This window comes from Chiloscyllium plagiosum, chromosome 6 (genome assembly GCF_004010195.1).
Source record: "Chiloscyllium plagiosum isolate BGI_BamShark_2017 chromosome 6, ASM401019v2, whole genome shotgun sequence".
In the NCBI taxonomy this organism is placed as follows: Eukaryota; Metazoa; Chordata; class Chondrichthyes; order Orectolobiformes; family Hemiscylliidae; genus Chiloscyllium; species Chiloscyllium plagiosum.
The window spans coordinates 118,122,455-118,136,914 of record NC_057715.1 but is presented as its reverse complement, the minus strand read 5'-3'; the positions used below and the strand labels follow the sequence as shown (position 1 = coordinate 118,136,914).

Below are 14,460 nucleotides of genomic sequence, written 5' to 3'. Positions count from 1 at the left end.
CTGGGGCCACTGTTGTTTGTTATATACATAAATAATCTGGAAGAGGGCACTGTTGGTCTGATCAGTAAGTTTGCAGATGACACGAAGATTGGTGGAGTAGCAGAAAGCATAGGGGACTGTCAAAGAATACAGGAGAATATACATACACTGGAGGGTTAGGCAGAGAAGTGGCAGATGGAGTTCAATCCAGGCAAATGTGAGGTGATGCAATTTGGGAAGTCTAATTCTAGAGCGAACTGTACTGTAAACGGAAGAGCATTGGGCAAAGTTGATGGGCAGACAGATCTGGGAGTGCAGCTCCATTGTACCCTGAAGGTGGCTGCACAGGTGGATAGAGTGGTCAGGAAGGCATATGATAAGCTTGCCTTCATTGGACTGGGTATTGAGTATAAGAGCTGGCAGGTCATATTAAAATTGTACACAACGTTGGTTCAGCCGCATTTAGAATACTGTGTACAGTTCTGGTTGCCACATTACCAAAAGGATGTGGACGCTTTGGAGAGGTTGCAGGGAAGGTTTACAAGGATGTTGCCTGGTATAGAAGGTGCTAGCTATGAAGAGAGGTTGAGTAGGTTGGGATTGGTTTATTAGAAAAAAGGAGATTGAGGGGGGACCTGATTGAGGTTTACAAAATCATGAAGGGTATAGACAGGGTGGATAGAGACAAGCTTTTTCCCAGGGTGAAGGATTCAATAACGCGAGGTCACGCTTTCATGGTAAGAGGTGAAAAGTTTAAGGGGGATACACGCGGCAAGTACTTTACACAGAGGGTGGTGGGCGTCTGGAACGATTTGCCAGCAGAGGTGGTAGAGGCAGGCACGGTAGATTCATTTAAGGTGTGCCTGGACAGATGCATGAGTAGGTGGGGAGTAGAGGGATACAGGCGCTTAGGAATTGGGCGGCCGGTTTAGACAGTAGATTTAGATCGGTTCCGGTTTGGAGGGCCGAAGGGCTGTTCCTGGGCTGTAAATTTTCTTTGTTCTTCGTTCTTTCATTGAGTTAGCTGAAACACAGCAGCTTTCCCCTTGTAAAGGCCCTGTATGACCCAGATGAGCTTTTATGACAACTGATGGCGCCATTACTGAGAATAGTTTTCAATTCCAGGGTTTTTAAGTTAATGGATTAAATTTAAATTATCACTAGCTGCCACAGTGGGGTTTGAGTCTGTGTCCCCGAACATTTGCCTGGTCCTCTGGATTAGTAGGCCAGCTACGTTGCCACACCAACAGCACTGCCCCTTTGCTGGGGTTAATTCTGCATGACGTCACTGTGCAACCTAGCACTGGAGCAGCGATCCAGATGGAGAGCAAAAATCCCACCACAAAATATCAAAGTGAAAGGAACTGCACCAATTTCAAATTGTTGCAAAATTCCAACCACTTGAGTTGAGGCCTTTGATTGAAGGAAGACAGTCAGTCAGACAGCCAACCTTACTCAGTCTGGTTCTGTCTTTGACTCCATTCCCGTTGCTAAAGTGGTTAGCTGATTGTTTGCTGTCCTCTGAAGTGGCCCAGCAGGGTCATCATACCAAAGTTGTTTCACCTTCTCCAGGCACTGATCAATTGGCAATAATTATTGCCATTGCCAGATGTGAGCCATTTCTGACCAACTCCAAATGGCCAGGAGCAGGTGGTTGTGAGCTGTCGAGCTGTACTGCTTCAGTCTGTGTAGGGACCCTCAGAATGCCATTAGCGATGGACCTCCTGCTATTGGAATTGTACCTGTCCAGGCAAGTGGGGAATATTCAATCACACCTGACTTCGGCCTTATAACACCCAGCAACTCTGGGGTTACTATTAATCAGAAACTGGACCAGCCATATAAACCCTGTGGCTGCAAGTGCAAGTCAGAGGCTAGGAATCCAGCAGCAAGTAACTCACCTCCTAATTCACCAAAGCCTGTCCAACATCTACATGGCCCAGTGGTACTGGCAGCAGTGCGTATCATTTACAAGATGCATTGCAGAAATTCACCAAAGGTCTTTAGGCAGCACCTTCCAAACTCATGACCCATTCCATTTAGAAGGACACAGGCAGCAGATCAATGGGAACACCACCCCCTGCAATTTCCCCTCCATCCAGACGTGGAAATATATCACCGTTCCTTCAGTGTCACTGGGTCAAAGTCTTGGAATTCCCTCCCTAAGGGCATCGTGGGGCTATCTATAGGCATGTCAACTATCAAGAAGCCCCCTAGCCACCACCACCTTCAAGGGTAACTAGGGCGGGCGGTAAATGCCAGCCCATAGTCAGGGGTAAATGTAGGGGAATAGGTCTGGGTGGGTTGCTCTTCGGAGGGTCGGTGTTTACTTGTTGAGCCAAAGGGCCGCTGTATGGAATCTAATCTAATCCAATTTCTCATTGATGACTACAGAAAAATATAGTGAGCAGGCATGGGAAATATTAGCTGAATTGCTTGCCACAGAATTCCCAGCCTCTGACCTGTTCTTGGGGCTACAGTATTTATAAGGCTCATCCTGTTATGTTTCAGTTGGAACTGCCCCCACTTTCAGTTGGAACTCCCCCCCCCCCCCCCCCACCCCCAATTCCCAAAGATTCCAATCTTGCTTTGGCTCCTTGATGCCACACTTGGTCATCTGTTGGGTTGCTGTTAAGAGCAGTCACTCCCACCTCATCTTTTGGGATCAGCTGTATTATCCATGCTGGGATCAAAGTCAGGAACTGAGTGACTCTGATAGAATCCAAACTAAATGTCAATGAGCAGGTTAATGCTGACAAAACTCTGGCAACATCTGTCATTGGAAAGATGTTAGCATTCATTACACAGGATTTAATTGCCAAGCATTTAGAAATACCGACTGTGATTTAAGCAGAGTCAGCATGGCTTCATGAAGGGCAGTTCTACCTGACCAAATTCATTAGAATTTTTTAGCAGGATAGATAATGAAGAATCAGTTGATGTAATATATTGGTATTTCCAAAAATCATTTAATAAGATAACCACACATTAGTGTACTTAATAAGATACAAGCCCATGGTGTTAGAGCTATTGTATTACAATGGATTGAGGATTGGTTAAGTAATAGAAGACAGAGAGTTGGGAAAAGGATGGAACCCTTAAACCAGTGGAGTGCCCCAGGGATCAGTGCTGGGGCACTATTATTTAGAATGTATGTTAATGACTTGGATGAGGAAAGTGAATAGACTATCACCAACTTTGCAGATATCACAAAAATAGACGGGAAGGCAAGTGGTGAGGATGGCACAAGGAGTGCGCAAGGACTTGGCAGATGGAATATAATGTGTGGAAATGAGAGGTTTCGCACTTTGTCAGGAAGAACAGAGGGACTGAATATTATTTAAATGGAGAAAAACTGCAGTATAGAGCAGTTTGGGAGTCCTCCTTCATACTTCACAAAAAGCTAGCATCCAAATTCAGCAGATAATAGGGAAAGCAAGTGAAATGTTAGCATTTTATTTCAAAGGGAGTAAAATATAAAAATAAGGAAATCTTGCGAAAGCTATGGAAGGCAGTGTCAGACCACAGCTGGAATACTGTGAACAGTTTTGGGCCTGTTATCTAAGGAAGGGAATTGGAGGTAGTCAGGAGGCGATTGACTAACTTGGTCCCAGGTGAGGTTGAGTATGTTGGGCAGGTACTGATTGGAATTTAGAGGAATGGTTATTATACCTCACTGAAACAGACCAGATTGTGAGGGACTTGACAGGTTCAATGTGGACAGGTTGTTTTCCCTTTGTTGAAGAGTCTTCTCTAGGGGTCACCAGTTTTCTCTCTGTCTGCCTCACCCGCTGTTAGCTCTCGTCACCACTTTGTTCTCCTCACTGTTTTGCTGGCTCTTGCTCTGTCGTCACTTTTTCCTCCCCTGCTGACCCTCATTCCAAGTCACAAACAGAGAAACCCCCTTCCTAAAGTGAGGTGAATGGTGTCTTTTCACGGTTCAGAATTAAGCTGATCTAGTGGTGCTTTATTTTTTTGTCACTAACAAAGCCTTTTCCGCAGCTTGGTCAGCACTGGGACCTGTCATGTTGAAGCTTTTGCACAATAATCCACCTCTAACAGCACGTTAGCTCTGATCTGGTCACTGTATGTCCACAGTATTTGTATAGTGACAGGAGGCTGGTGTTAAGAAGGTTCCTGGTAGAGTTTCTCTTTCTCCCACAGCCCTGTCTGTGGTCTGAGTGACACTGGTCTGTTCACAGTAAAGGCTGGACTCTGACTGGTAGCTGCAGCACCCTCACTGTGAAGGGCCATTTCTGTATTATTTCATGAGCAGGAGCTGAGGAGGTTGGCCCACCTGCTTTGAGCTCTGTGTGTACGTGCTGCCCATTTGTGAAGTGACAAGAGTAGAGGCTGTGCCTCTCTTGGGTGGCAGTGGGTCTGGTGTTTCTGCACCTTCCCAGTGGCACAGCTGGTGGGCGATACTGGCCCCTATGACGCAGCAGTCCTCCATTAGGTGGCACTGGTGCCAGGTCCATTGGGGATTTAGTGTTGAATTTGGATTGGTGCATTGGGGATGGGCAAATGCCACAGGGTAATGGATGTAGGCAGACGTATGACAGCATGGGACTGGCACTGGGGGCAGACTGGGGTGGGCATTTGGGGCCTTGAGCAGATAATGATGTTTCCTGTGCACTGAGTGTTTTGTTCTATTTTCTCTCCTCACAGCTTCCCTCAGCGTGCACCCATCTGTTCGCCAGCGTCAGGTTGACTCTCAGCACGCTGCTGGCTCCCAGAGGTTGGTAGAAGGTTTTATTCCTGGGCAAAGTGAATCTCTCCCATGGAGCAACAGGGCATCTCTCCGCCGTATGCAAAGTCTTTCCTATATCTGTCCCTGCTCTGATGTGTTTGGACCTGCCTTATCCTCCTGCACTCATTCTCACTGCTTCCATCATCCCTCTCACCATCTGGAAACCATTCCTGACCTTCCCCCTCCTGATGTCCTTGATGTCTCCACTGGGATCCGCGTGCGGACTAGAAGTCATGGGTACTGCACTTTTCCTTTTGTTCCTGCCTGCCGGACTGGCTTGCTCTGACTTGCAGCTTGTTGCTGACTCTGAGAGTGTGTTTCTGTGTGTAGCTGTGCAGTTCATCAAGGTGCCAGTAGCATGTGTGCAAACCCAACTCCACGCTGCATGGTGTGTTCTGAACAATCTTATGTGTTTGTGTCTTATCCCAAGATTGTGTATGGGGTAGTATGCACAGTTCTGTTTGTACAAACCCCTGCTACCAGGCACTCCTTTGTGTAGAATGCAGTGCTTAGACCTGTGTGTGTCTGGGTTGCTGCATCAGTGAATAAGTATGTGTCCATGGGTAGTCACCATAATTCAGTTAGATTTAGTTGTTACAATCTCTATAGTGAACGATACCATTTAGAATGTGAAAGAAAAACAAATTGCTGGAGAAACTGAAAGAAATATGATGTTGGTGAGGCCTATTCTGGATTATTGTGTCTATTTCTGCTCTCTCTGTTATAGGAAGGATATTATTAAGCTGGAAAGAATTCAAAAGAGATTTAACAGGAGGTTGCTGGGAATAGAGGGTTTGAGTTGTAAGCAGTGGCTGGATAGGCTGGGAGTATTTACAATGGAGCGTAGGAGGTTGGGAAGTGACCGTACAAAGGTTTATAAAATCATCAAGGGTATAGATAGGGTGAATGGCCGGTGTTTTTTTCCCTGCGGTGGGAAATTTCAAGTCTGTGGAGCATACTTTTAAGGTGAAAGGGGAAATATTGAAAAAAGACTTGGGGGGTAGTTTCTTTACACAGAACAAGAACATTACAGCGCAGTACAGGCCCTTCGGCCCTCGATGTTGCGCCAAACTGTCATACCAATCTGAAGCCCATCTAACCTACACTATTCCATGTACGTCCATATGCTTGTCCAATGACGACTTAAGTGTACTTAAAGTTGGTGAATCTACTACCGTTCTAGGCAAAGCATTCCATACCCTTACTACTCTCTCAGTAAAGAAACTACCTCTGACATCTGTCCTATATCTATCACCCCTCAATTTAAAGCTAAACCAGAGAGTGGTTTGTGTGTGGAATGAACTTCCAGAGGAAGTGGTGGATGCGGGTACAGTTACAACATTTAAAAGACATTTGGACAAGTTCGTGAATCGGAAAGGTTTAGAGGCATATGGGCCAAAAACAGGCAAGTGGGACTCTTTAGATTAGCATTATGTTTGGCGTGGACTGATTGGATCAAAGAGTCTGTTTCTATGCTGTCTAACTCGTATTTGTGGAGAGAAAGCAGAGTCAATGTTTTGGGTCCAGTGACCCTTCTTCAGAACTGGAAATTCAGAAATTCCAGTTAATTGCTGGAAAGGCTGCTATAACAAGATTTCCAAGTTTCAAAGCTTTTATCACAACCAATGATGAAAAGCACTAATGACTAAACGCAATTTTCTTCTAGTAGTTATCTATGCTTCTAAACTACAGGCAGAAACATTCCTATTTTATTTTTGATTAGGAGATGCTGGTTTTGGACTGGGGTCTACAAAAGTTAGCAATCACACAACACCAGGTTATAGACCAACAGGTTTATTTGGAAGCACTAGTTTTTGGAGCGCTGCTCCTTCATCAAATACTATCACACATCAAGTTTCCCATGGCATTACAGTCTCTTTCACAAATAGTCCACAATTGTTCCCAACTTCCATTGGGTTTTTTTGTAGCTCTGATGTGCTGGATAATAAATTTGAAGAGTTTCCAGTCACTTTCTGATTTTCTGGGGATTCCTAAACCCACCATCAGCAGTAAAGCTTGTTGTATTGCCCCCTGGCTGTGCCTGGAGAGAATCCTTTGGTGACTGCAGCGTGTGTCGCTTTGTTAGAGACACTCCATCTCCCATACCCAGCTGTGATAGCTCACAAAACAAGCAGTCTTTGCTCTCCACATAAACTGCTGTTAGTCTGTCATATTTATTACTCTCGGGAAGCGTGTAACCTGATCTCAAAAATCACTTCTGAACCCTCTTTCCCTGTAGCAACATGAAGTATGTTAATCTTGCATTGAAGGCTAAATGCTAATTAGCTATTACCAATCCCAAGGTTCACTGTCCTCATTATATACTTCCAAATAGGCCACATGACCCAAAAATTTACCGTAAGTTTAAAGCTATTGTTCCAAAGTATTATCATTTTATAAATGTCATCATTGTTACGTAGCGTAAATATGAAGAGGATCAAGATGGACCAGGATTAAACATGCTTCATTGGGGCAAAGGCCTGCGTTATGAATCTGAGCGATGATTTGGGGAAGGTGGACTGGAAGCACCGACCTGCAGATGGTCAGTGTCAGAGCAATGGGTAGTATTGAAGGAAGAGGTAGAGAGGGAGGAGGTTGGGATTTCCAGATAGGCTTTAATGGCAATCAGCAATGGTTTCATAGTCATCTGCTGTACTGGGATTCAAACCCAGGTCCCTCTAGTGACAATACCGCTCTGCCATCAGCTCTCCCAAATCATAGATCAGTAAAATGGCCTTGTACTGCTATCCAGAGTAAAAGAGACTTTCACCAGCTTTCTTTATTGTGCTAAAAAGAACACCTTTGTAATAAAACAAAATCATCCTGAAGAGTAAATGTCATACATTGGTTACCATGTGGTCTATAATTTCCGTATTAAATCACCCTTTTGATCCCAGGGATACTTGCACAGCACAACAGATAACAGACTCTGCAGAGGTGATATCTTCTTTACAAAATACGTAAGAAACAGCCCTGTGAGCCAAGGGTCCAAAAACAAAGATAGAATTTGATGAATTCTCACAGTCCACTGAGTTTCTTGTTGACTAAGTCGAAGTGCTAAGAGCTGTAGACTGATCAAAGATCTTCAGTTTAGATTGAACTCAACTAGATCCAAGTATTTGAAAAGTGTCCACAGCCCATCTTTACAAGGTTATAAGGTGGCCAGAAATAATGATACTGTGAAATTTTATCAGGTTCCCAAGAATACAACAGAGAGAGAGGGAGAGAGAGACACTGGGGCTGTCCTTCCTTGTAACTGCTGAGGTCTTTGAAAGCTGAAATTAAACCCAGAAAGAGTTACAATACATCCAGCAGCACAGAGAGCCCCTAGATATTCAAAGCCAGATTTTCCAGCAGTTAAGAACCTTAAACACTTTTCCTTAAAAACTCTATCTCTCAGATCATTTCCAATAAACCACGTGGTTAAAATTCAGATAATATCCAAACAGTTGAATATCTTTCAGTTTTTCCTCTGAGTATAAATATGTATTCCCAACAATGGGAAGGTTCATGATTCCTCTGGTTTCTCTTCCATTTCCTCTTGTACCCTCTGAGGTAATCTTGTCGAGGGGAGATGACTCTCCTTCGGAACTGTTTACTGTCCTGTCCCATATTAGTTGTTAACATTAACAGTCCTCTCTCTTCAAGTTGATGTCCCCCTCTCCTTTAAATCTGCCATCATCACCTTCTCCTCAAAAAAACATCATTTGACCCCTCCAGCCTATCTCCAACCTCCCTTTTCCCCTAAACCTCGTGACTGGGTAGTCATCACCTACATGAGTTCCTATCATTCCCAGAACACCTGTTAGAATCTCTCCCATCAGGTTCGTGCCCCAGTACTGAAATAGCTCTTTTCAAAGTGCTGACATGGTGACAGTTTCCTCCTCCTCCAACCCTTCTCCATTGTCATCGGCTGGTGGGACTCCTCTCACTTGGATCCATTCTGATCTGTCTCATTGTAGCCGAAAAATCGTCAGTAATGATTTCTTCCTGCACTTTTCCCTCTGGTGGACCTAGGAATCTGGACTTGGCCTCTCCAATTGCTCATCTGCACACTGCCCCTTGTTGACACCATCCAAACCCAGCAGTAGTTTTCCCATGTCCACTGACAGCACTGAGCTCCACCTCAGCAGCACCTCCCTTGACTTCTGCTGTTGCTAAATTACTGTAATAATTACCCAACACCCCAAGAAATTTCCTACTATTAAATATTGGAAAGACTGAAGCCAACAATTTTGCTCCCTGCTCCAAACTGACTTCATTCCTTCCTCAGTAGCAGTCTGACATTAAACCCGTCTGTTCATAGTCTTGTTGTTACATTTAACCTTGAGATCAGCTCCCAAACTCTTTATTTATGGCACCATTACAACCACGTATTCCAACCTTTGCAATGTTGACTCTGTGTCCTTACTCAGTTTATCTGCTGCTGAAACTTTCATTTATTTCTTTGTTACCTCTGGACTTGGCTGTTCTAGTACACTCCTGGTTGTTCTAGTACACTCCTGGTTGTTCTAGTACACTCTTGGCTGTTCTAGTACACTCCTGGCTAGTCTGCTGGCTGTTCTAGTACAATCCTGGCTGGTCTCCACCTTCTACCATGGTGTTATCCATGGTCTAACTGTCATCAAATCCCCTTCACCCCATGACCCCATATCCACTCAGTTTCACTGGCTCTTAGTCACGTGGCGTATTATCTTACTTGAAAATATGGATGAGAATAGTATGATTATTGCCTTTATGTCCCTCCCTTTTTCCATGATCTTGTCCAGACCCATGTCCAAGATCTCTGCACTCCTCTTCATTGCGCCCTGTTGAACACCCTGGGGTTTGACGCTTTCAGTTGTTTTGGCCTGTCTATCTGGAATTTCCTCCCGACATCTGTCCGCCTCACTTTCCTCCTTTTGAGATACTCCTCAAAACCAACCTCTAGGTCAACTGACCTAATATCTCCCAGCGACCTGCCATCCCTGGATCAGAGACATTTGGTTCTGTGATGCTGTGACACACCTTCTGACATGTCGTTAAGTCAAAGATACCACATGAATGTGACTTGTGTCGGTTGAAGTGGAGCATACAAGCACAGGGAGGTTTATGTTAGAACTCTGTAAAAGCTGAACTACTCCATAGCTACAGTCCTGCATATAGTTCTGGTTACCACATTGGAGGAAGAGACTGATCACAGCAGAGAGGGTAAAGAAGAGATTTAAAATGCTGCTGCCAGAGTGGAGTCTTTAGAAGGATTGAGAACAAGAGAGCACAGATTTAAACTAATTAGTAAAAGAAGCGAAAGCAGGGTGAGAGCAAGCAGTTTCTCACAGTGTGTGATTTAGGGTCTGGATTGTGCTGTGTTCCAGGGCAAAGACTGGAGAATGGCATATTCGGTGGTTCAGACACAACGGGCTGAAAGGTCTCCATTTATTCTGTAACAATTCTGTGAAGAGAGGAGCATGAGGAGAGATTTAATTGAGATGTGTAAAATTATGAGGAACTGCAATAGAGAGGATTGATGGACCTGTTTTCATTACCATTACCAAACAAGTCAATAGGGAACAGGGAATATAGTAATTGGTAGGATTAGAAAGGAATGAAGAAATTATTTTCACAGTGTGATCTGAAAGAGTGGTACAGGCAGAATCCCTCCTCATATTGAAAAAGGTCATTTGGATATGGACTTGAAATGCTGTAATCTACTGGATAATTATCATTATTAAAGAGCTAGAAAGTGAGATTAGTCTGAGTGTGTTCTTTCAACAGGCACAGCCATGATGGGCCAAATGGTCTCCTTTGTGCTGGCATTTGTGATGCGGATTTTGTCAGTGATGGGTTGCTCCCTGACTTGTCTGTCTTTGTGTGTCGTCTGTACTAAGTGTGCCATCTCCTAAAGGTTAGAAATCTTAACTGAGCTGTACACCTGTATTGGCTGCTGTGCGGTTTCTGTTTTAATGGTGAGCCTATCCTTCAGTTTCCTGCAGCCTCTATTTTAATTTCAATCCTTGCTTCAGTCTTTTTATTGCCCTACTTTGTCTTCATTTCATTGGCCTGTTCCCCTTCTTGATTAAGCTGTTTATGCATTCACCCCCAGCACACCATGAAGTCTCTGCTTTCAGTTTGAAGCCTCCTCCCTTTCAGGAATCAACGAAAACGTTACAAATGGCTGCCAGTAACTGGGGACGAACATCAGAGGGGCATTGCAAAAAAATCTGTGATTTTAGTAAAACAAAAATCAGATTGTTGGTTAATTAAATATTGGATATGGAGAAGGAAACAGAAGGATTATCCAGTTGTGTCATGATGAGTCTTGTATCTGTTCAAAGTGTGAGGGATGGGTTGTTCTGATGGTGGGGCTATCAGGTGAACCATGATGGCTGACTGTGAGACACCAGGTGGAACCTTCAGGATTACACCTGTCCAGCAGCAACACCTCAAAACCACAAGCTTCACACTCCAGAGCTGAAGGGAATCGCAGCGCTTGGGTATGAGCACCAGCAGGTAGCAGTATAGCCAGAGGAACCACTGCAGCGACCATCCTTAGTGAGTGGTGGCAGGGAGTCACCTCACTGTTAGATGTATAGTGTGTTCTGTGTAATGTTAACATGTGGCCAAGCCTTTTAGAACAGAGTGTCCCCTAATGCTGTTCAGTGCTGGGCTGGCTAACCTGAGGGTAGGGATGTCACAATTGGCCTCAGTAACCTTTGGGATCGAGATTGGTGAGAGAATTCGCTTAGGTTCCCAATGAGTAGCTTGTGATCCATTGAGCCTTCCCAGAAATCTGTTTGACAACTGTGATTGCACAGAATTCCTTGTCATTGATCAGCCCACTGAACCAGTCCTTGTTATTGGTAGTATTGTCATTGAAATGATTGTACAATTTGTTTTTGGACCTGGAAGTTGCTGTGTGATGTCTAAGGAATGAATTTTGTTTTAGGGCCCACCAGGGTAATCCTTCAGGTTTGCAGCCTCAGCTCAGGGAGTGTGTGTTGTACCATATCAGGTGGGGAGAGAATGGTGCACAAACGTGATGCTGCTGCAGTTGAATGCCACAGTGCTTGCTTACGTAGCGACTAGTCTTCTGGAGTTGGGCAGGAGACTTGGTCTCTGAAGGTCAGGGATCAGGAGGTGGAGGTGAGCAGAACAACTGTATTAAATCACTGCTAAAGGAGCAAGACCACTGCATTTATCACCTTGGGGTCTTTGATGATAAGTCTGGAATCCCAGGGGTGAATTGGATGGAAACGGGACATATCATTCTGTTGTTGGGAGTGAATCCAGAGTATGTGGTAACTGCTAACCCCCGCTCTGAGTGCGTGCACATTTTGCTGTAGTTATTCCTGAGTGGCTGGTCTTGTTTTCCTGTTTTTGCTTGAAACATCAAGTGGGTTGGTTTTCTGATGTTGGTGTGAGTAGAGCACGTTTTCACAGGGCTCCGATCTCTGTCACATCTCGGGGTGGCTGATTACTACCTTTGGTGCTGCCATCTCCTCACTATTTCTCTAGTCTCAGAATTTAAGGATTTGAACTTATAATGGTTGGCAGTTCCTGCTTTGTTCCTTCTATCCCTCTGTCACTCACTTGGCCACTTGATCTGTCTTTTCTCAACCCCTCTCTGTGTGTCCACTCCACCCCAATACTCCTCTTTGATTCACGGAGAGTTCGATGAGGGAAATAAAGATTATGGTAAAACAAGGAAAGGAGGATGTGTGATGCACCTGAAATGAATTCTTCAAGTGAGAACCAGGCCAATTAAAATAAGTTTGAGAGGCAAGATGAAGGGGAAGCTAAGATTGAAAGGGAAAGCGAGAGTGTACGATTGGCGAAGTTGATGGGATGTTGGGCTTTATTAATAAGGGTATTGAGGCTGGAGGAATGCACTGTCACTATTGGTGCACTCCTCCATGGATCACAAAATGACCATGTTTTCCAGTTACCAAGATGATCATTTCAATCCCTTCTCTCCATCAGATGTTAAGTAACAAGCTCCATCGACCAGCTTTCTTCATAAATTAAGGGAGGGCAGGTATAGGACAGATGTTAGGGGTAGGTTCTTTACTCAGCGAGTCGTGAGTTCATGGAATGCCCTGCCAGTAGCAGTGGTGGACTCTCCCTCATTATGGGCATTTAAGCGGGCATTGGATAGGCATATGGAGGATAGTGGGCTAGTGTAGGTTAGGTGGGCTTGGATCGGCGCAACATCGAGGGCCGAAGGGCCTGTACTGCGCTGTATTCTTCTATGTTCTAAGCGATTGTTGATTCATTCTCAACGATTATTCAATGAAGATACAATACCTGGATAAAATACACAGTCAGTGTTATAGAAATGTAAATTGTACTTTTTTATAACCCAAAATGGCACGGTGGCTCAGTGATTAGCACTGCTGCCTCACAGCGCCAGGGACCTGGATTTGATTCCAGCCTCGGTGACTCTGTGTGGAGTTTGCACATTCTTCCTGTGTCTGCAAGGATTTCTCTGGGTGGTCCGGTTTCCTCCCACAGTCCAAAGATGTGTAGACTAGGTGGATTGGCCGTGAGGAAATACAGGGTTACAGGGATAAGGTAGGGAGGGGTTGGGTTTGGGTGGGGTGCTGTTTAGAGGGTTGGTGTGGACTCGATGAGCTGAATGGCCTGCTTCCCTACTGTAGGGATTCGATGCAAATGCACTAATTTAAGGAAAAGAGAAAAGGAAATATTTCTCTGCACAATTTGACTTTCTGAAGGAAAACCATAAACACATTGAGGTTAATGGATTATTCTTAAAGGCAAAAGGATAAAAGATGGAATGTTGCAACATCTGTTGCTAAGAGATTCTGACATGTTTGGTCAAGTCACTAATCATGGACAGCTGTCTCTAAAATCTGAAACTGATGATAGGGTTGATACAGTCAGATGGGCTGAATGGTCACCTTCTCATTGTAACAAGAATCTGATTCTTGTGGACACAGCTTACTCAGGAAATACAAACTTGATAAGTTCTTTCAATTTCTGATCCAGAAGAAAACAAGCCTTACCCTGACCTCAACAAAGAGAAGAAATGGGAAATCTCAGCTGGGCAGCTTGTTCTTATCAGGCTTTCCTCCACTAAGTACAGTGAATGGTGGAGCTGGTCACTGCCGTGTAACATTCACACAATACAAATGTCAGGGAATGATTAACCCCCACAAGAGAGAATCTGTCCAGCATCTCTTGACATTCACTTGAGATTCCCCTCATTCTTCGAAACTGCAATTAATATAATCCTCACTGATCCATCATGTCCTCATGCGTCAGTGCTGCCATCTCAGGGATCAGTCTGGTAAACCTTCACTGCCTGCCCTCTGGAACAAGAACATTCTTCCTCAGAGAGAGACAATAACTGCACACAATATTCCAGGTGTGGTCTCACCAAGGCCCTGTATAATTGCAGCAACAAATGCTGCTTCTGTTTTCGAATCCTCCTGCTATGAAGGCCAACAGACTATCTGCAATAGACTATTGCTTTCTTTACTATCTGCTGTACCTGCATGCTTACCTTCAGCGACTGGTGTACAAGGACACGCAGGACTTGTTGCACATTTTCCCCTCTCAGTTTATAGCCATTTGAGATATTCTGCCTTCCTGTTTTTCTTATCAATCAGCGTGTTCGGATGACACTGCAACATCTCTGCGTCCAGCCCAGAGCTCACCCTCCCACCCAGCCCATAGCTCACCCTCCCACCCAGCCCATAGCTCACCTTCCCACCCAGCCCATAGCTCACCCC

The 14,460-nt window shown here is 44.6% G+C and overlaps 1 protein-coding gene across 1 annotated transcript in view; it reads left to right on the top strand.

Annotated features, from left to right (window-relative positions):
* LOC122550986 (stromal interaction molecule 1-like) overlaps positions 1-14,460 on the top strand; it is a 57,401-nt gene that overhangs the window by 29,966 nt on the left and 12,975 nt on the right. The window contains exon 8 of the mRNA XM_043692570.1: positions 4,648-4,966. Within this exon, the coding sequence (XP_043548505.1) occupies positions 4,648-4,966 (319 nt within the window). The remainder of the gene's footprint in view (positions 1-4,647; positions 4,967-14,460) is intronic.